The 22,210-nt window shown below is 44.0% G+C and overlaps 1 protein-coding gene and 1 long non-coding RNA gene across 3 annotated transcripts; both read right to left on the bottom strand.

The window, feature by feature from the left end:
- Nucleotides 1-4,202: 4,202 nt before the first annotated feature.
- LOC114667528 (transmembrane protease serine 5-like) lies at nt 4,203-14,148 on the bottom strand. 2 transcript variants are annotated; one of them, XM_028822852.2, is made up of 8 exons: nt 13,886-14,148; nt 12,910-12,953; nt 11,478-11,643; nt 9,152-9,330; nt 6,924-7,019; nt 6,631-6,776; nt 4,563-4,715; nt 4,203-4,314 (listed from the first exon to the last, which is right to left on the bottom strand). In XM_028822852.2, the coding sequence occupies exons 1-8, from the start codon at nt 14,065-14,067 to the stop codon at nt 4,294-4,296; spliced, it is 987 nt and encodes a 328-aa protein (XP_028678685.2). In that variant the 5' UTR covers nt 14,068-14,148; the 3' UTR covers nt 4,203-4,293. The 2 variants fall into 2 exon arrangements, with proteins under 2 accessions (XP_028678685.2, XP_051776481.1); XM_051920521.1 differs by having other exon boundaries at nt 4,228-4,715.
- A 3,291-nt stretch (nt 14,149-17,439) lies between these two features.
- LOC127526136 (uncharacterized) lies at nt 17,440-19,760 on the bottom strand. The gene is made up of 3 exons (XR_007933759.1): nt 19,616-19,760; nt 19,334-19,444; nt 17,440-17,604 (listed from the first exon to the last, which is right to left on the bottom strand). It is a non-coding gene; the product is annotated as an uncharacterized LOC127526136 (long non-coding RNA).
- Nucleotides 19,761-22,210: the final 2,450 nt, after the last annotated feature.

A 22,210-nucleotide genomic window follows, 5' to 3' on the forward strand; every position in this document is an offset into this window, starting at 1 on the left:
CCTCCTCAATCCCATTAACATGCCTTCCAATGAGGAAGCAGAGCCTGGGGACTCAGAGGTGGACTCCCCCATCTCTGGGACTGAGGTCACCGAGGTGGTCAAAAAACTCCTTGGTGGTAGGGCCCCGGGGGTGGATGAGATACGCCCAGAGTTCCTCAAGGCTCTGGATGTTGTAGGACTGTCTTGGCTGACACGCCTCTGCAACATCGCATGGACATCAGGGACAGTGCCTCTGGATTGGCAGACCGGGGTGGTGGTCCCCCTCTTTAAGAAGGGGGATCGGAGGGTGTGTTCCAACTACAGAGGGATCACACTCCTCAGCCTCCCTGGAAAAGTCTATTCAGGGGTCCTGGAGAGGAGGGTCCGTCGGATAGTCGAGCCTCGGATTCAGGAGGAACAGTGTGGTTTTCGTCCTGGTCGCGGAACAGTGGACCAGCTCTATACCCTTAGCAGGGTCCTGGAGGGTGCATGGAGTTTGCCCAACCAGTCTACATGTGTTTTGTGGACTTAGAAAAGGCATTCGACCGTGTCCCTCGGGGAATCCTGTGGGGGGTACTCCGAGAGTATGGGGTACCGGCCCCCCTGATAAGGGCTGTTCAGTCCCTGTACGATCGGTGCCAGAGCTTGGTCCGCATTGCCGGCAGTAAGTCGAACCCGTTTCCAGTGAGAGTTGGACTCCGCCAGGGCTGCCCTTTGTCACCGATTCTGTTCATAACTTTTATGGACAGAATTTCTAGGCGCAGCCAGGGTGTTGAGGGGGTCCGGTTTGGTGGGCTCAGGATTGGGTCACTGCTTTTTGCAGATGATGTTGTCCTGTTTGCTTCATCAGGCCGTGATCTTCAGCTCTCTCTGGATCGGTTCGCAGCCGAGTGTGAAGCGGCTGGGATGAGAATCAGCACCTCCAAATCCGAGACCATGGTCCTCAACCGGAAAAGGGTGGAGTGCCCTCTCAGGGTTGGTAGCGAGATCCTGCCCCAAGTGGAGGAGTTCAAGTATCTCGGGGTCTTGTTCACGAGTGAGGGAAGAATGGAGCGTGAGATCGACAGGCGGATCGGTGCGGCGTCCACAGTAATGAGGGCTCTGCATCGGTCTGTCGTGGTGAAAAAGGAGCTGAGCCGCAAGGCGAAGCTCTCAATTTACCAGTCGATCTATGTTCCTACCCTCACCTATGGTCATGAGCTATGGGCAGTGACCGAAAGAACGAGATCGCGAATACAAGCGGCTGAAATGAGTTTCCTCCGCAGGGTGTTTGGGCTTTCCCTTAAAGATAGGGTGAGAAGCTCAGTCATCCGGGAGGGGCTCAGAGTAGAGCCGCTGCTCCTCCGCATCGAGAGGAGTCAGATGAGGTGGCTCGGGCATCTGATCAGGATGCCTCCTGGACGCCTCCCTGGTGAGGTGTTCCGGGCACGTCCAACCGGGAGGAGGCCCCGGGGAAGACCCAGGACACGCTGGAGGGACTATGTCTCTCGACTGGCCTGGGAACACCTTGGGATTCTCCCGGAAGAGCTAGAAGAAGTGGCCGGGGAGAGGGAAGTCTGGGCATCTCTGCTCAAGCTGCTGCCCCCGCGACCCGACCTCGGATAAGCGGGAGACAATGGATGGATAGTGTTGGCAGATACACCACAACCTGATAATGATGTGAGTTAGGAGATTTGATCCATTGGTGCATTTTATGAGCCTGCTTTATCAAGATCATGATTCTTAAAACTCTTACAAAATGTGGGTAGACCCTGTTAAAGGATACGTTTGGTATCTTTCAAGTCAAAGCTGTTTCTTCACAAACATAGATAGATAGATAGATAGATACTTTATTAATCCCAATGAAAATTCACATTCTCCAGCAGCAGCATAATGATACAATAAATAATATTAAATTAAAGAATGATAATAATGCAGGTGAAAAACGGACAATAACTTTGTATAATGTTAAATGTTAACGTTTACCCCCTGGGTGGAACTGAAGAGTCGCATAGTTTGGGGGAGGAACGATCTCCTCAATCTGTCAGTGGAGCAGGACGGTGACAGCAGTCTGTCGCTGAAGCTGCTCCTCTGTCTGGAGATGACACTGTTTAGTGGATGCAGTGGATTCTCCATAATTGATAGGAGCCTGCTGAGCGCCCTTCGCTCTGCCACAGATGTCAAACTATCCAGCTCCATGCCAACAATAGAGCCTGCCTTCCTCACCAGTATGTCAAGGCGTGAGGCGTCTTTCCTCTTAATATACATGGCGTATATTCATATGGTATATATATTTCAGTATTTTAGTAGTAAAAGAATAGTCAAGGAGAAGGTGAAGTGCATCAGGAATAGTGAAGAGGAATTTAAAAATACAGACAGTGAAACAGCAGATGCTCTAAACTTGCATATTTCTGCACACTGCGAAACATCCTGTCACTGTGCAATGGGAAAATTCTGAAGGACTAGCAAATATTATGTTAGCTTAACATGCATCACAGGTAAATTAATCGGAGTTTTTAAAGAAAAGATTAAGCAACACATGGCAAGTACAGGAGTGTTACTGAACAGTCAGCATGGGTTTGGAAGAGGGAGGTCATGTTTTACTAACATGCGGGAATTCAATGGGGAAGCAGCAAAGGATACGCTCAAAGTGGAGCTTGCAGTATGATGTTATTTATCTTGACTTTCAGAAGGTATTCAATAAGGTGCCACATGAGACATTGGGCATCATACTAAAAGAAGGGGGAGTTTAGGGTGTGGAGCGTAGCTGGATGCAGAATTAGCTCAGACAAAAGAAGCAGAGGGTGATGGTGCGAGGAACCTCATCAGAATGGGGTGATGTTAAGAGTTGTGTCCAGCAGGGGGCAGTGCTGGGGCCGCTATATATTATTTATATATATATATATATATATATATATATATATATATATATATATATATATATATATATATATATATACACATGATTTGGATAGGAATGTAAGTAACAATTTGGTTAAGTTTGCAGATAATCACGAATCAGTTGAATCATCACAGAAGGACTTGGACAGCAGACAAGTGTGGACAGATTTGTGGCAGATGAAATTTAATGTCAGTTAATATAAAGTATTACACGTCGGAGAAAAATGTGAGGTTTGATTACACAAAGGGCAGTCTGAAAATCAAGAATACACCTTATGAGAAGGATTTAGGCGTCATAGTGGACTCTACACTATCAAGTGCCAGACAGTGTGCAGAAGCCATGAAGAAGGCAGAATATCAGGTTATATAGCGCCTTGATGTGTGGAGTACAAGTCACAGGAGGTTCTGCTCAAGCTTTATAACACAGTGGTGAGGCCTCATCTGGAATCCTTTGAGCAGTTTTGGTCCCCAGGCTACAAAAAGGACAAAGCAGCACTAGAAAAGGTCCAAGGAAGAGCTACTAGGCTGATTCAGAGGTACAGGGGATGAGTTATGAAGAAAGATTAAAAGAGCTGAGCCTTTACAGTCTTAAAGGTGACCTGATTGAAGTGTTTAAAAGTATTAAAGGAATTAGTCCAGTGGATCGAGACTGGGACTTTAAAATGAGTTCGTCAAGAACACGGGAGAACTCTTTAAGGATTAATTTTGCACAAACTTGGTTGAGCTGAATGGCCTGCTCTCGTCTTGATCGTTCTAATGTTCTAAAAGTGTGCATTTGCCATTGTGTTGTGAAGTTAAACACTTTCTATGAATATAAAGATATATCTTGCTTGTACTGGTGCTTTACAATGGAGGGTGTGGGGTACGGTGGAAAAGAATTAAAACAGTTGCCAAATGCATCCATTTTTCAAGCCAAGATAGTTGTCATGCAAGTCTTTTGGTTTTTGAGTTTATGAACCAAAGGTCTGCCTCTCCCTCTTATTCAGCTTGTGCTTCCTCTCCATGTTCCTTAATACTTTTATTTTTGAGTAACACTTCCTTTTTCGCGTATTGTGAGGCGCCTGAAACGATACAGGAGGTGCCGCGCACTTTCCAAGCAGATTTGTGTTTTGCCCTTTTGAGTCCAAATTAAACCCTCTAAGGGTGCTGCTGATGGTCTGTTTTGAGTTTATTTTTTTTGTATGTTTGCTGCTGGACTCATCCCCCTTCTTGATGATACAATGAGAATGTCCTCCCATGTGGTTGATCTTCATGTAGGCCGGGATGTCCTGCTCCAATTTTCAATTTTCTAAGGTTCCAACCCAGTGTGATTAGTCTCACTCAAGTGCATCTTAATTATTCTGCTTTACTCTTTATTATTACAAATTTTCAAAGAACATACAACTTGTAAGATACAAAAAAGAAGTTTCTGAGTGTTCTGGGTCTCTGGCAGTATCAGGGAGCATCTTTGTCAGCCTACAGAAGACAAACAGACATTTTAACTCAAATCAGTTTATTCCTATTTTTATTTCCTATTACGAAGCATCAGCTCCTTTTGATTTTTTTTATTCTCTTTTTAATTTCCAAGGGCAGATTTCTAGGATCACCTCAGCTATTGCCAGGCACAGACTGAGTGAGTGTCCAGAATTTGCTCTCCATTTGGTTCTCACTTTTTATTTTTAATAAAAACAGACCTGCTTTAGCAATCTGATATTAGAACTCACCTGTAACTTCTGGTAAACCCAGTCTAGCAGGTCACTGACATTGGTGTAGACTCCAGGTCGGTTTTGACGGCCACAGCCATCACCCCAGCTTACGATCCCCACAAGCCACCAGGTGTCTTTTGATTGACAGACCAAAGGTCCCCCACTGTCACCCTAAAAAAATAAAAAAAGTAGGCATGAGAGCGAGCAGAGTACTTCCTGTAAGTCTCAAATGTAAATGAATGTGTTTGTTAGATAGATAGATAGATAGATAGATAGATAGATAGATAGATAGATAGATAGATAGATACTTTATTAATCCCAGGGGGAAATATTATTTGGTCTCATTCAGTGCCCCGTGTTGACTTCAATGTTTTTAATTGTCTCTTACGGACCTTTAGTGTGATGAGCTCCTTCTGTCTCCTCTCATAGGTGCTCGATTCGATTGGGTTCTAATTACAGAGGAGTCCGTAGTAATAACCTCGGTGCAGCGTTGCTGCCATGACAGGATGCACCCGACCAACAGTGAAGTTCAGATGTCCCCTGGCAGACACGCCTGATCTTATTTATAGTAATAACAGCAGTAACAATATCATGTATGCTGTGTAAGCAACATACACGATGTCACTACTCTCCAACACCAGGATAAACATAACCTTATTTTCATTAATTGTTATAGATAGAAAAACACAAGATAGATATGAAAGACACTATATAATACACAGATAGATAGATGGCAGTGACATTGAGCCATGTACTGAGTAGCGTGAAGCTCTTACTCACATGTCTGACCAACATACAACATGTCGTAACTCTGTTTCTGTATTAAGATGTATCACGAAAAACATCTACACCATTACTGTTAGGAAGCAGCCAAGTTTTCTTTTTAATCTTTCAATAAATCTGTTAAATTAATGTTCAGTCTTTCTTGTCCTTAATAATTCTGTCCATTGATTTACCTATGATGTATGTTTAACAAATTAGTCAATTATCTGAATCAGCCTGATCTCATCTCATCTTCCTAAACCTCTTCTCCTGGTGAGGGTTGTGGTGACAGGCCATCAGCCCAGACTTCCCTGACCGCAGCTGCAGATTCCAAGTCTTCCTCAGGAGTTCCCTGGCATTCCCAAGCCAACTAAGAGATAGAATCCCTCCAGCATGTCCTGGGTTAGCAGCAGGGTCTCAACCCAGTGGGACGTGCCTTGAGCAGCTCTAGGGGTCAGCTGCCCGAGGGTCATTCCCAAAGCACCCCAGGGGATGTTCTTGTTCCAGAGAAGCAGCAACTCGACTCTGAGGCTCTCCAGAACTGTTGAGCTTCTTTCCCCATAACAGAGTTTTAACCCAGCCACCCTATGACAAAACTTCATTTCTGTCTCTTTTTCTTGAGATCTTCTTCTTCGTTCGGTCAGTACCCTCAACTCATGACCAGTCATGAGAACAGGAATGTTGCTTGTTTGGTAAACTGAATTATGACTTTAGACTCCGCACTCACTTTACCATCATGGACTGGTAGAGCATCTGTAGAACCGCGGCCACCGCTCCAATCTGTTTGTCGATTTCATGTTCTCCTTTTTTCCATCACTTATGAATAAGATCTTGAGATACTTGAGCTGCTTCACTAAAAGCAGTTGTACTCAACCCCTGGAGAGACCAAGCCGCTCTTTTCCAAGAGAAAGCCATGACCTCAGACTTAATGTAATGTGTTGATCCTCATCCCAGCCTCTTCACACTCGGCCATGAATCACTCAATTATGTGTTGGAGATCAGAGTCCGATGAGGCAAAGAGGGCAACATTATCTGCATAAAGCAGCAGTGCTACCCCTGGCCTCCCCACATAGACGCCCTCACCTTACATCCTTGATATCCAGTCAGTGAAAACCACAAATGGGATTGGTGACGAGACACCACGTCAAAGAAGCCCAACACCCATAATAAATAATAAGAAGAAGAAGAAATGGATATTAACAGGATATTTTTTTCTTTATATATTCCAATCCCATTTGCTGTCTTCTAAACACTAAATATGCTCAGTAATTTCAGAGTTCAGCTCTTAGGGGCGAGTACCCAAAAGTAACACAACCATCCTTACTTGGCACGAGTCCACCCTGCCATCCAAGTAACCGGCACACAGCATGCGAGGCGTTATCTCGTTGGGGTAAATCTCAATATCATTGCATACGCTGCTATCGATAAGTTGTACCTGGCCATCTCTGAGCACATGGGAGACTTGAGGTCCTGCAATAAGATATCAGGAGTCATTACAGGCCAGGCACGATTAAAATGTGTGCACTGGGTCGACACATCTAGTGGTCATGAAAGATGCTCAATACAGTAAGGAAAGACTGCTTGATGGTTACATCTCGGCATTTTGATTTTCCATACCTCCCTCTGATGTATAACCCCATCCGGATATCCAGCAGTTCGAATTGGGCGAGAACGTCTGTTCGTAGCTCGGGAGACACACTGGCCGCACCGTATCTACAACAGAAGAAGAAGAAGGACCTTTGATGTTGTCATCGCCTGACTCTTGACTGATTGCTCCAGCCCAGCACAGTTCAAGCACACCACATTGAGAAAGATGAGCAGGGGAAGCTTCAGTGGACAACATAAAAAGAAGACTTGTGGAGCCTCCTGGTGCCTGTTATTGAACATTACACTTCATAATTTATCTATAAGATTGAAGTACAGTATTTTGTAGTCCTTGTGTATGCAATGCTGCCAGACCAATAAGGCCTTTAATACACTCTCATACACCGTGGGATTCAGACAGACTGATTAAAATGTCTGTTTGCTTTGCTCAGTCATTCTTTCTCTTTATCTGCACACAGGTCTCTAATTTGTCATAATGAAATTATTCTGGAGGAGGAGGAGGGTCTTCACAAGGCTTCAGAAAATGTTAATGACAGCTTTTATTCTGGAAGCAAAATATTATTGATGGCTCAGGAGTAATGAAATTCTTTACCACCTTTGGATTCAGAGAGTATTCAGTCCCCTTCACTTTGTGCACATAGTGTTACAGATTTCATTTTAAATGGGTAAATTTACCATTTTTGGCCATCGATCTCCAGTTGAAAAGGCATCGTGAAAGCATGTTTCCAGAAGGGTTTGCAAATTTATTAAAAATATCAAAACCTGAAGTCCCTCCTTCATAGAAGCATTCAGACCCTTGATTCAGTACATCATAATAATAATAATAATTCATTACATTTATATAGCGCTTTTCTCAGTACTCAAAGAAGCCCCTTTGGCAGCATTTCCAGCTTTGAGTCTTCTTGGGTAAGTCTTACCAAGCTCTGCACACCTGGATTTCCCAGTTGATCCCATTCCTCCTGCTCCATTAGATTGAATGGGGAGTATCTAAACTTCCATCTTCGGGCCTATCTGCACATGCTCTGTGAGGTTCAAGTCTGGGCCATTCAAGGACTCTCTGAGACTTGTCCTGAAGCCACTCCAGTATTGTCTTGGCTTTATGCTTTACGTCATTGAACCATCACCCCAGTCTGAGTTGTTGTGCACTATTGAGCAGGTTTTTTACAAGGACTTCTCCGTATTTGGCTGCATTCATCCTTCCCTCAATTCTGACCAATTTCTCTGTCCCTGCTGCTGAGGAGCAGTCCCACAGCATAATGTTGGCACCACCATGCATCACCATAGGAGTGTTCTTAAGTAGGTGATGAACAGTGCCTGGTCTGTGCCAGACATAGAGTAACTTCCTTCTAGCTGCTCTACCATAAACCCCTCATTGATGGAGAGCTGCAGAGATGGTTGTCCTTCTGACAGGTTCTTCCATCTCAGCAGAGGACTTATGGTGCCCTGTTAGGTCAGGGAGGTGGTCACTCTAAGGCCCTTCTTGCCCACTTACTCAGTTTGGCCTGGCAGCCAACTCTGGGAAGAGTTCATTTGGTTCCAAGTGTCTTCCGTTTCCCAATTCTTGTAGTGAACCGAGCTCCTAGGAATACTCAAACCTTTACAAATGGTTATGTCCCCGTGCCCTGGTCTGTGCCTCACCACAATTTGATCCTGAGAGTTTCTTGGACCTGATGGCTTGGTGTTTTGTCCTGCCATGTGGTGTGGCTTTTCTATACACAGCTGCCTTTCTTTATGACACCATATCATTTCAGTTTGTCACAGGGGGACTTCAATGAAGTTCTAGATGCATCTCAATGAGAATTAAAGCAAACCAGAGGTGCCTGAGCACAACGTGGAGTGCCTGAATACTTATGGGAATGAGAGATTTCAGTTTGTGATATTCAATGAATTTGCAAACCTTCCTAAAATCATATTTTTTTAGTATTAGGATTTATTGAGTATACTGTAGATTGATGAGCAAAAATTTTAAATATAACACAATAAAGTGTGCAGAACGTAAAGCAGTTTGAATACTTTTTGAATCGGCTACAGCATAGAGAGACCAGTGATCTGAGGTGAGTCACAAGTACTGGAGCTCAGGTCTCATGTCACAGTGTGAAGAAACAATAGGGGCAAAGAAAATGACAGAATGAATTAACAGTACAAAACATACAGAGTGTGCATAGAAAATATGACAAAGACAAAAAATAGAAATCAATCTAAAGGCAAGAGAAGACATTAGACATCCCAGTTTGTCTTACCAGTAAAGCTGATGGCAGTGGTAGTCCTGAGCATGGCAATGTCGTAGTCGATGTTGTTCTTGGAGAACTGCTGATGGTTATAGATTTTCTGAACGTTATATCGCCCCCCAGTGGGAAATCCTCCCCAGTTCAGAGTGCCCACAATTATTGCCCAGTCCCCTGGTTTCAGCATGTCATATCTGTAAGAAAGGTGTGCAACCAGCAGGAGCAAGGAATTGGCGGGGGGTAGGGGGGGGATATTGTAAATGACCAATGAGACAGGAATGTGAAGAGAGGAAATGAAAAACCACAGCGTAGATAAATAATCACATGGATAGATTTGAAAGGCACTGCATGTCACATATGTACAGTAGATAGAAATGAAAGGCTTGATAAGAGGGGTTCTCAAACTCCACCCTGGGGACCCCCTATGGCTGCAGGCTTTTGTTCCAATCAGCTTATGTTTTTAATTGGACTCCTGGGGTAATTAAGTGATTTGTTATTGTGGAGATTCTGTGTTTTGTGAACAATATAGAAATTAGAAAACTAAGTTTAGTAAAAAAAAAATATATATATTTATTGTGGTACCCGGCGGGGGTTCATGCCCGGCCGGGATGCCCAGGAGGACCGGAGGAGGGCTTGTGCCTCCTCCAGAACACGAGGGGGCGTCCTCCCTGGTTGCTGTGGGGGCCACGGATACAGAGCTTGGAAGCTCAACCCTGTAGGGGCCCTTGGTCACCACCAGGGGGCGCCCCGATGCCTTGGGAGCCCTGGACCTCAGCACTTCTGCCACACCCGGAAGTACTGGGGGGGAAGAGGATCGGGGACACCCGGAGTCCGTCCGGGTGCACAGCTGGCACTTCCGCCACACAGGGGAGTGTCAGCGGAGGAGTGTCGGGAAGCACCTGGAGCCCATCCGGGTGTGCATAAAAGGGGCCGCCTCCCACTGTTCGATGGCTGGAGTTGGGTGGAAGAGGACAGAGCTCGGAGGAGAGGAGTGGAGTGGAGTGGAGTGGAGTGGAGGCGGACCAAAGACAGTGAAAGGCATTGAGAAAGGCCAGGACTGAAAGGGTGATTGGTGCTGCAGCACTGGTATTGTGCACTTTACTTATTGTAAATAAACGTGTGTGCGGTGAATGGGGAGTTTCTAAACTTCCATCTTCAGGCCTATCTGCACATGCTCTATGAGGTTCAAGTCTGGGCCATTCAAGGACTTATCCGGGTGTTCTGATTGTTTAATTCATACTAATTAGGGGGTTTGACGCTAAAGTAGTTGCAGCTTTCACAATTCACTGCCAATGTCTGCTCTGCTCTTGTTTAATTGTCATTATTAAAATACAGAGAAAGGGCAAAATAGAATGAAATTAAATCTATAGCAAAAATAGACATATTTCTAAATGTCTTATTGTAAAAATCATGCTGCCGTGCTTTTCTGAATTTAGAATAAGAGAAGAGAAAAAAAATACCAGCTAATTAAATGAGACGAGTGTTATCAGTTGTTGTGACTGATTGTGAATCTGCTTGGAACAAAAACCTGCAGCCACAGTGGACCCCCAGGACCAAGTTTGAGAACCCCCTGCTCTGTAATAATAATAGATTGGTAGAAACGGGGGTAGATATGAAAGGCATTATATAAACTCTCTCTGAAAATAAAGCTACACGGGGTCCATGCCCTTTGTCATCTGGGAGGCACATGCCTGGCATATGATAGTAGACCGTATGGAGTACATGCAGAACAGCGCTGGATTGTCTGATGAAGAAAGGCAATGAGAGGCACAAATAGGAATGCAAGGGCTAGAATGTCTGATAAAAGAGAGAAAGGGCTGCTATACCTGTCCGATGAGCAGAGGTTCATAAGCGCATGTCGCGATCAAGCAGACGGACTTAACCGCTAAGCCCATTTTATCAAACAGACGTTTCGCTGTGCTAGTAGATAAATAATATGAAAGACATCACAAAAAGTCTGCAGCAGATTGGGAGTTCAAACACGATGGGCTGCAGGTCTCACGGCTCGGCCGGTACACATCAGTGGGAGTCTGATTGGGTTTCCGTCCCTTTTGCCTTTTTCTCCCACTCCCTGAGACCTTCAGTCAAACAGGCAAGTAATAGAAATGCAGGGAAAAAAGTGGAATTGTAGACCTGGAGAAATGGCCCAGGGGGATAAACGTCTGCCCTGCTCATTTGAACATTTCCTGCTATATTTCTACAGTGTGATTCACTCGTGTGCCAATGAAAGTCTTTTTTTTTTTTTTTTCAAAATTTTTTAGTTCAATGCCAAGCTGGGGGGGTGACTCTTTCTAGTTGGACACCACAAAATCAGACGAGTCACACACAGCCTGATACTTACATAACAAAGCAGTGGGCAGCTGTCACCACCCACCGCTTGGACACCACCGATCCACCGCACGTATGCCGGCCAACCCACTGCAAACTTGCCTGCCAGGGCCATCTTCCTAAAATAGAGGGGCTGCCTCCCAGAATACGGTTGATGGGTACTGATTGACGACCACAGTCTGGAGAAGCAAAAACGTAAATGTTCATATTCTGCTAAAAACATTTGAAGTTGTAACTCAACAATATTATTTCTTTTGTTAATTTAATAATTGGCTTTGTAGCAAATTCTATGTGGCGGTTGTACCATGGAGTGCAGTAAAAGACGTTTCTTTCAGTGGCTTCATTGAGGGATGTGGTACAGCATGTTGGTGGTCCGTGGAGTTGTAAGAACAGTGGAGCTCCAGCTCTGTGGGTGTGTGTGTTCGTGTGGCCCCAGGCTGTTTAATGGGGCTGATTGTGATTGAACATGAGGGTGCAGTTGGCTCTCCATGGCTCGTGATTGGGGTGCCATGCCCATGGGAGCATAAATGGAGACTGAGTAGACCTGAGGGGATGATCAAAAAAGAGAGACGAAGAGTCTGGAGGTTAAAAGCAAAAGGAAAGAGGCAGGATCATGACAGAGTTGACAACGTGAGGGGGAGGCAAGCAGATGGCACTCGAGGGGCAGGAGCAACAAAGCACTCCGTGTGTGCTATCACAGACACCGAAAAGAGCAGGGCTTGCGGGGGTCCTGCTGAAGGTCAGGGGACGGTGACGAGGGACACAAGCCCACTGCACCCCATGCTGAGGAGACATCAGTTTTGAAAGGAAGCACAAGAGGCTCATGTTGGTTTTAATGAAATGAATCCTGTTTGGGGTTTACTTATTAGTGCTTGATCTCCATTCGTATCTTTGTTTTTATCAAAAATGATCTATCGACTTATTTATTAATAAAGGTTACTGCACTGCACTCTATTGGATTTTCTTGTACCCTTTGTGAAATTAAAGCACTGAGCGCACTTGTACCTGCTCTTCTGTGTCCTCGATGACCCGGGTTCAGGGGAGTATGGCAGCTGCAGGAACCCGGGCCATACCAGGTGGGGGGACTTTAATACCCGATTTCTGGTGTTTGTCACTTGGTCTTCCCGAGATGCCCCTCCCACTGTTGAACTTGACAGACCTGAACAACTCAAGTGAAAACCCCAGGGGGATATGAGAGTAAGACTGCACACAACATTCTGTGGAGGGGCTGAGAACCTAATATCTTCACTGATGAGCCTGATCTCTTTAATATATGCTGTCTTGTAGTGTTAATTCTGTTTTTTAATTTCCATTTATTTTTACAATTGTAACAAGTCTCATTACCATTACTTATTAAGTGAAAGGCTGAAAATCATATGGGATGTCCGCTGTGGTAAGTTGGAACTGCTCAGTCCGTGAGAACTTCGTCCATTTTGTAAACTCACCTGAGCAGTGGAGAGAAATGACTTCATTCTTGGGGCACTCCGAGCTGAAAGACATAACAACATGGACAGATGGATTAGAAATAAACATCCATTCTGTTATTTACTGCTCCAGTGACCTGCACTTATGCCAGTGACTCACATCTATAACACCAAAGTATTCTGCCCTCATGGATGACTACCCCATTCTAGTGATGGTCGACTCACAAACGATTTGTTCTTTTTGATTGACTCTTTTCAGTGAGACATATGAATGAGTCGATTCCATGGAGCGCAACGGGACTTATGAGGTGCACGCATGTCCTGTGTGATGTCTGTTAGGCTCCACCCCTTCTGACAGCACCCCTCCCTCTCTCTCTCTCTCTCTCTCTCTCAGGTCCACTGATCGTTAGTCATCAGGAAGCCCTGAGTGTTTGCCATGACAGTCAGAGTTGCATTTCACATTACTAACACTTTCTAAATGATCTCTGAGATGCTCATTCCCAGTATTCAGACCCCAATCTGTCTCTCCTCTAAGAGTATCTGGTTTTCTGTCACTGTTTTTTATCCCCTGGTTGGGCACACACTGTAATTTTTTTTTTGCTGTCTCTCAGATCAACAGTATTATCAAATTGTGATTGTGGTGCTGTGGCTCCAAACCCTGATAAAAAATTTGCACATGCCAAAGAAAAATCTATTAAGCCTATCATAGGCTGACATAACTGCTGACCGCTGTCATTTATAGCCCTGCTAATGCCCGCCCTCCTCATTTAATGTAAATGTCACCAAGCAAGACGTCAAAAACTAGTGTAACTCAAGGTGTAGTGGCATCAAAGATGTAAGCAGACATCAGATTCTGTGGTGTTAACTGAGTTTCTTTGCTGTGAATTTAAGAACGTCCATGCAGCAGGACAGGCCTCCCTCTGACTGCCAACACCCCATTCAGTGTGCGAGAGGACGCGTGTCTCTCACCAATTCAACCAACCCTGGAGGAGCTCACATTGGCCTGAGGAGCCCTTCGGTGCTTTGGACTGAGTTGCTGGCATTGATGATGGCAACTTTGCCCACATTCTTCTTCTGCAGTATTCTGAAGTTCACCATCACCTCCTCCGGGATGTTGCTGAAGGAAAATAACAAAGAATGTCTAAATGAAGCTTCCTGTGTACCTGCTAGCTCAGTCATACAGACAGGTCCATATATGACAAGCCGCTGCTCCCACGTAAAGGCCTCAAATTCAACATCACAGCTAGCAAAATGGTGTTAGGATCAACCAGATTACAATACTGATTTGAGCGGGAGGGTGAGTGGACAAACAGGAGAGTGCGTCAAGGGAAAGAAAGAAAGAAAGAAAGAGAAAGAGAGAAAGAAAGAAAGAAAAGTGATTAGAATGAGTGTGCAAGCCACTGAGTGAGCTTGGGGATTAGCAAGAGCGCAAGCACATAAATGAGAATGTAAGCTGACAGGTGATTAGATGAGTGACTAAGTATGAAAAAGAAAGAGTGTGCAACAGGACAAGCGAGTCAACCACTGAATGAGAGAGATGGAGAGCAAGTGAATAAATAAGAGAGATCAATGTGGTTAATAAGAGTGAGTTAACACATAAGTGAGTCAGATTGTGTGTGTATAAAAGAGAGAGAGTAAATGAGTGATACAGTAAGTGACTGGGTGACAAAATGAATGACGAAGCATGCAGAAGAGTAAGTAAGTGAGTGGATGTGTGAAAAAAAAGTGATTGAGTGAAGGAGGGAGAAGGTGATATAACCAGTGAGTGACTGAGTATACAAGAGATGGAATAAATGAAAGGGAGAGAGAACAGAGGAGTGAGAAAGTGAGTGACTAGCCGGCTGCGTGAGCAAGAGAACACGAGAGTGAACAAGCAACAGAGTGAGGAAGTGAGTTGGAAAATGAGTGAATAAGACCACAGGAGTGAGTGATTGGATAAGAGATGGAGTGAGTAAGACAGTGCGTTAGTCAGTCAGTGAGTTAAAGAGTGAGCCAGCAAACACATGAAGTCAGGGAGTGTGTGATTGAGAATCCGCCAGTCTTTGCTCTAAAGTACTATGCCTGGAGGAGCCCGGTGTGGACCCCACCATATCACCCCTGACTCCCTCGTCTCTGTTTTAGTGATTGACACCTTTACCTGGTCATGCCGAGCTCCTGGCAGAAGAGCAGTGCCATGCTCGCACTGAAGCCTTGGTGGCACACGCCGTAGTACTGCTGATCGGATTGTCTGTACAGCCTCAGGAGTGAGTCGCTCCCCCACAGCATCACTGGATTCCAATATTCTGGAATTAAGAGGCACAGAAGATGTGGATTATAAACGGTAAAGGTGCTCAGAGTGGCAGGACTCTGTCCCATAAACAGCAGTACTTAAGTGCAATTCATTGGCATGACCAGTCCATTCTGGGGGTCTGGCACTAACCCACTCGGTGTCCTGTACTCTGTCATCTCAGAGCACGAGATCATGTAAAGCTCGTCTGCAACTCAATGCGCTAGCTGTGCTCAGCCTGTGATTTCGACTACATAGCCACTTGAGTTCAAAGACAAAACACGTGTGGGTTAAACGTCAGTCATAAGACACTGGTCAACAGAACCTACTGGCAGAATACTGGAACAGCGTACTGGAAATGTCTGTTTATAACTTGAAGTGATCAGCCACTGGCTGACACTCTGCTCTCGATTGTGACGTATAAAGGGCCGACCTCGGTCAGCATTTGTTTAGTTTTTATAAAACATTTTTCTTTACAGATAATGGAAGGGTCTTTCTTGTGCCACCCAAGCTGACATACGGCAGACTCAGAAAGGCTTCAGATTTCTTTTTAAATGTGTACATTTGACATGTTTTGCTCATCCATCTACACACAGTAAGCCATAATGACAAAGTGAAGACGTGTTTTCAGAAGGGTTTGATGTTTATTAAAAATCAAAACGTGAAATCTCTCATTGCTGTGTGCTTATGCTTTACTTCTGCTACTGGAGTCCACCTGTGGCAAACTGAATTGGCTGGACATCACTTAGGAAGGTCGCACAGTTCACACTGCATGTCAGGACAAAAAATAAAGCCATGAAGTCCAAGGGGCTTCCTGTAGACCCCCATTACCAAATTGTGGTAAGGCACAAATTAGGGCAGGGTAACAAAACCATTTCTAAAGCTTTGGGTGCTCCCAGAAGCACAGCGGCCTCAAGAAAGAAAGAATGAAATATATTATTTATCTACTAGCATAGTGAATCGTCTGTTTGATAAAATGGAAATTGAAAGAAGTTTGGGACCACCAGGACCCTGCCTAGAGTTGGCCATACAGCCAGGCAAGAAGTGCCCTGGTCAAGGAAGTGATTGTGAGGTCACTCTGACAGATGTTCAGAAGTTCTCTGCTGCAGTGGGAGAACCTGTCAGAATGATGACCATCTCAGCAGCACTCCATCAGTCAGGTGTTTGTTTATGTTGGAGTAGCTAGAAGGAAGCAACTCTTGAGTTAAAAGGCATTTAAAGAAGACCGAGGACAAAGATGATCAGGTCTGATAGGACCAGACGCTGCTCATCACCTGCATGATACCATTCTTACAGTAAAACCTGGTGGTGGTAGCATCATGCTATGAAGGCTCAGAGACATGGAGAGACTGCTAAGAATGAAGGGAAGGATGAATGCAGCCAAATACAAAGAGGTCCTTGAAGAAGGCCTGCTCAGTACTGCACGTGACCTCAGACTGGACCGATGGGTCAATGACCTGAGTTGTACAGCCAAGACAATGCTGGAGTGTCTCTTGAGTGGGCAAACCAAAGCCCAGATGTAAGCCCCACCGAACAAGTGTGGAGAGAGCTAAAGATGGCATTCAGCCTAACACAGCTTAAGAGGAAGAAAGGGATCAGCGGCCCAAATCCAAGTGTGTCAAAGCCATTAGAGACTTACCAAGGTGACTTCAAGCTGAAATCACCATCAAAGGGGCTTCTGCAAAGTCCTCAATTATGGGTCTAAGTGCTTCTGTGAAGGTGACATTTCACGTTTTTGATTTTTAATAAATTTGCAAACCTTCATGAAAACGCGTTTGAACTTTCTCATTATGGGCAGTGCAGACTGTTGAGCAAAAATTGACAAAGTTATCCATTTAAAACTAAATGTACACAAACACAAAAATGTGTGCAGTGAAGGGGTCTGAAGACCTGCTGCTGAATCCTCTGTAAAGTTGTTTACCAGAAGTCACGCTGGAGGACTCCATGAGGGTCACAGCGTTTAAGCTGGCACTACACTGTCAGTAACCATCCAGGATCATTTTTGAAAAGACTTGCCTGCTGCTTCTTAGCAATCATCAGCTGGACTTAATGGATTTGATTTCAACTTTTCTGTCTTGACTTTGATTTTTTTTATTATATCTTAGCTTGATCTCTGACATTAATATTTGTGTCATTCGTTTTCCAAGTCCTTCTCTTTCTTATTTATTGTCAATTCTGTCATTCTGTACAGCCAGCAGTGAATTACTAACAGGACCCCTGATTGCCACACTAGATTACATTTCCAGGCGCTGCCAAATGATCGATTTTTTTTTTTATTCCTAGCGAGGCGCTACATTCACCATTTGAGGTCAGTGTGGTGCTGTTGATCTCCTTCTTGACCACGCATGCAGCAGCGGTGGACGACAAGCTGCAGTTTTTTTCCTCCTTGCATGAAAGGCTTGAATTCCAGCAGGGAAACTTGTGATGCTTTGGCAAGTAGATGAGCTTCACTGCAGGAAAAGAAATGGAGATAGAAAAGAATGGGAAAGGGAAAACCATCCATAAAAAATGACACTTCTTTCCATATCAGAAGGCATTGTAGTTGCTATTTTTAGGCTCATTAATTCATTCTTCCTTCCACATAAAAAGTTCATAACTCTGTTCACATCCTCCAGGACTAGCATGTATCTCACAAAACTCAAAATGAGACTTCAAACTCAATATCAGCCCCCTCTGGGAAAACTGTAAGGCAGTCCTCACTATGGAAGCCTGGTACTCCAAATTCAACTAGCAGGCTCTGCAGATGTGAAAAGTGGCCAAAGCTTATAATTCTCAAAATGGGAGAGGGGATCTGCAAAATAAAAAGAAAACCAAAACCCAAGCTTGTTAAGGTTGACCGTGAAATGCAACAAAAATTAATGGGAAGAGCAGGAGAAAAGTTCGTAAAATAAGCAATGACTCATAACCAGAAGACTGTTAGAAAACAGGGTCAAACCCAAACTGTAACCAATAAATCGTAGGAGAAAAAAGTACCGCAGAAGTCAGAAACCAAGGGATTTTTAAAATACATTTTTTAAGGAAGAAAACGTATTTGAAATCCAACAATCTTGGATATTTATAGTTCTGTGGCTCCAGTCTCTAAAAAGTCGTGTTGATGACAGTTGTGACCTGCAATGTCAGAGTAGGCCCTCTGTAGTAACCGGAGACATGAGATGTTTACCACACCACAAAACAACGGTGACCGTAATTAAGCAAAATGAATGAGGGACTGTTACAAAGATAAATAATGTGCATATTCAGACAAGAAAAAAATTAGAATAACATGAGCCTGATAAAGCTGATCTGTTTATCTAAGCCAAAATGTGAAACAAGTGCCAAAAACAACAGTTCTAGGTCTGTTACCAGAAAAACAAAGTACACAATTGTGAGAAAGGTTTTGAAATAATCCACAATCTCGGACAAAAATCTACCCACAGTTCCCATGTATATATTGTGATGTGGCAACTTCTGGAAACCACAGCCCCGTAATTGTAGTCACATCATAGCAAGCATGTCACAAAATGAAAAACAAAATGGCATTGTGGTAAATTAATAAATAAATAAGTGGGGAAATAAAGAAAGAGTCAAAAATGCATACTGTAATCATCGCAAAAGTAAAAGTGAATATTCCATTTTACAAAAGCATCATAGAAAGCCTCCAGGGAAAGATATGAAACATAACAATAACAAGTCCAAAATCCAAAAAAAATGAAAACCAAAGACAACATCCAAATTTTGAAGAAACCAAAGAATCAAAAATGCAAAACATACAAAATCTACAAGCAGGAAATGAGAGTGAGCAACATGAGCAGGGGGCTCAGCAATGGCGCCGAGGCAACTCAGGTCTTATGTAGGCTGGGGGCAGTCCAAATGCTGACGTATCAAGGGGACCCACCCCCTTTGGCTTAATATGAAGAAGACAAGGAAAATTACTAACAATTCATAAAAATAAATAAATAAAAAAGTAAAGGAACTAAAGGCAGTAAAGGAGTCCAAGTGATCCCATAACACTTGATTGTGAAGCACGTCTAAGGTTAGGGGTGCTACAGACAGACAGCCTCCCTGGCAGAGCACTGTATGCCGGTGTCAGTATATGGTTACCGCCGGCAGTCACAGAGACCACTGTGTGCCACAGGCACCCCAGAGGGTGTGGTTGTGATGGCCTGCCAGACGGTCAAACAAAAAATCAAAACCTCCTACCAAAGAGGCAGACGCTGAGGGAGATGACAATCAGAAATATCAGGATTAACATCAGGATCTTAAATCTGCAGGCGGCATCAGTGGGTGGGCTAGCGACAGGCTCAACAGCACCTAATATGTCAAGAAATGAAAGGGAGAGGTTAACAGCAGGGTGGTATGTGAAACATTTGGTAAGTTTCAAACAGCAGCAAACTAAGACGTGGCGATGCTCATTTCATTAGTTCTGAACTCTGTGTGCTTGAAATAACTTTTAGAGGAAGGAATGAATGAGTGGTTGATTACCTTCTCTCCCCTGTGGCTCCTTATTGGCATCGATTTGAACCTCAATGTCAAGTGGGCTGGTCGTGGGCTGGGAGTCACTGGGGAGTTCAGCCCTGGAACTGATGGAGTGGAGCTTCGCTACCAAGTCCTGATATGGAGAGGGGTTTGGTGGAAGTGGCTGTTTTTTCAGGAAACAGAAAAGTTCAACACATTAACACAAATCAATTGGAGCATTTCTCAGGTATCTGTTTGAAGTTAGGGGCATTTTATGTTTTTTTGTTGATTTTGTAAATTATTATTTCTCATGTCTTTATGTTATTTCTGTTCATTATTTATCTAATGTGATTGTTATAATATGCTGGGTTTATCCTATAAGGTCTGAGTATGTCTTGTACATGAAATGTGAAGTTTAGGACCCCAAGGATTATGATTATTTCACATTAATTTCTTGCGTTATGCAATATTTAGAAAGTTTAATTTTGATGATGTCTTATTGCAACATCATATCGTGTATAGTTTTTTGAGAATTCCTAAGCACAAAGTCCTGAAAATGACTCAAAATGCCTACTAGAGGGGGAAAAACTGTCAAAACCTGGCTAGTCATATAAAGGGCAATGAAGAATCCTTACTAATAAAAAGGTTTTATTTTTACAAGCAGCTCTGTTAATGAAAAATAAGCTCTGAGGAGCACAGAAGTTGATGCCTTGAAAACAGGCCATCCTTAAAGCAGGCATACCCCAATACGAAATCTAAAGAGTAGTTGAAAAGCAGAGCACAGAGGTCAAAATATCCAGAAATTCACAAAAGCTCAAAGATGGTCAAAAATCCATCAAAACCCACCAACGCCAGCTCATTCACAATGAACCGCAAGAGACTGGTTGTCTTCCTCAGTCTTTATGGAGTTGAGGGCCGTCCCTTGCAGTGATGGGCAGGAGGCCCCACCTCTGGGGGAACCACCCACAGAACACGAGGAACATACAGAAAGTAAATAATCAACACTGTTCACATAAAAAATGAACAAAATAGACAAAAAATATAACATAGGAACCCCAGCCAGGGGAAGACCTTTTTTATTAATAAGATGTAGTGCTGTATGTCATGCTGATTTGTAATCCATGTATTCTAATGTTTCCTTATTTTGATTTCCCCCTGTCACCCCCCAGGTTGTCGTCACAAATCCCGTCATGACAAGTCAGCGTTACCTCATGTGTTGTGGATGTGACTTCACTTCAAAGGGCCGCGTTTCTGCCTGGGTGTTGTCCAGGAGGTGCCACAGGTAAGTGCAGACACAACAGCCCTTTATAAATGGCAGCAGTCAGGGCAGCTCTAATTCCACCTGAAATTTTAATAAACCCAGATGGCTTTGTTCCACTGTGGTCCCCATCTGCAGTCATTGGGCGTACTGCCCCCTGGTGGCCCCCGTCCACCATTAAGTGTACTTGGGGGGCCTGTACAAATATTTGTGTGTGTTTATTTGTTGATATATGATACTGAGGCAAGCCTGTCAGCAGTCCCATGCAGGTGCCCCCTGCAAGTCGGACCCTACTTCAGAATGCATATCCAAGATGGGGGCCACAGCTGTCCCTGTGCTACAGACTGACCTTTGAATTGTGATCTGTGATTCATAAATGTAAATTGAGTTTATACAATAAATGAGGTTAGTCCAGTGAATCATTTGCCACCTTTATATCACTGTTAGTACTGTAAACCATCTTTAATGCTACCGCCATGTGGACCAGGATGGAGTTAAAGAGTAACATCTACTGTATCTGAGTGAAGGTTTAATTGATCAACCGCCAGAAGAGTTGGAAAAAATCCAGCAGCTCAATGGTTTGGGTGGTTGGACTTTTGATCATGGAAGGACTGAAAGCAATTCATAGAAACCCAAGATAAGGCCAGAACTCTTAGCCTGAGGGGCAGCAGGGGAAAGCAAGTGGACAACGCAATAATTGTAAATGAGTTGGACCCATTCTTCATCTGAGTTATGCATTCACAGCCTGGCAATGCCCTCTTACTGCACCTCCTGCATGTAAAAGCCCACCTCATCCAGTTCAGGTAAACCCTAAATGGGGTGCCAGTCCATGGCAGGGTCCACTCACTCACACACACACAGGGCCAGTGTGGACTTGCCAGTGGCTTAGGGGATGTGAGAGCTAAAGTAAGGTACAGTACAATCTCAATTTTCCTTCGGGGGTCGGGACTGAGGCCATGATGGATAAGAGAAAAGACGGATAACAGAACAGCTACTGTAAAATTGATTTACTGTAAATTAGCGAATAGTCATATTTATTTACAAAACAAGACATAATATAGTATTAACAACATTTATTCATTCATATAATATTGTAACGACCACCGTAATAAGGAAACACAACTCAGAGGTACGTTTTACTTGGAATCTTTGTTCTGTAAAAAATTGTGCCCTGTCTTATACGCCATTATCTGTGTTACGGAGCCCACCTCCAAATCAATAAAAGAAAGCTTTCCCTACCAATAATTATCTCCTGCCTCTCACGTTCCTTTTTATTCATTCTTATTGTCCCCTGACTCTGTGCACAAACCTTCCTTCCGCCGCACCTTCCTTTTTCTCCTCACTTCACCTGTCACTCCTGTCAG

This window comes from Erpetoichthys calabaricus, chromosome 17 (genome assembly GCF_900747795.2).
Source record: "Erpetoichthys calabaricus chromosome 17, fErpCal1.3, whole genome shotgun sequence".
NCBI classification, from domain to species: domain Eukaryota; kingdom Metazoa; phylum Chordata; class Cladistia; order Polypteriformes; family Polypteridae; genus Erpetoichthys; species Erpetoichthys calabaricus.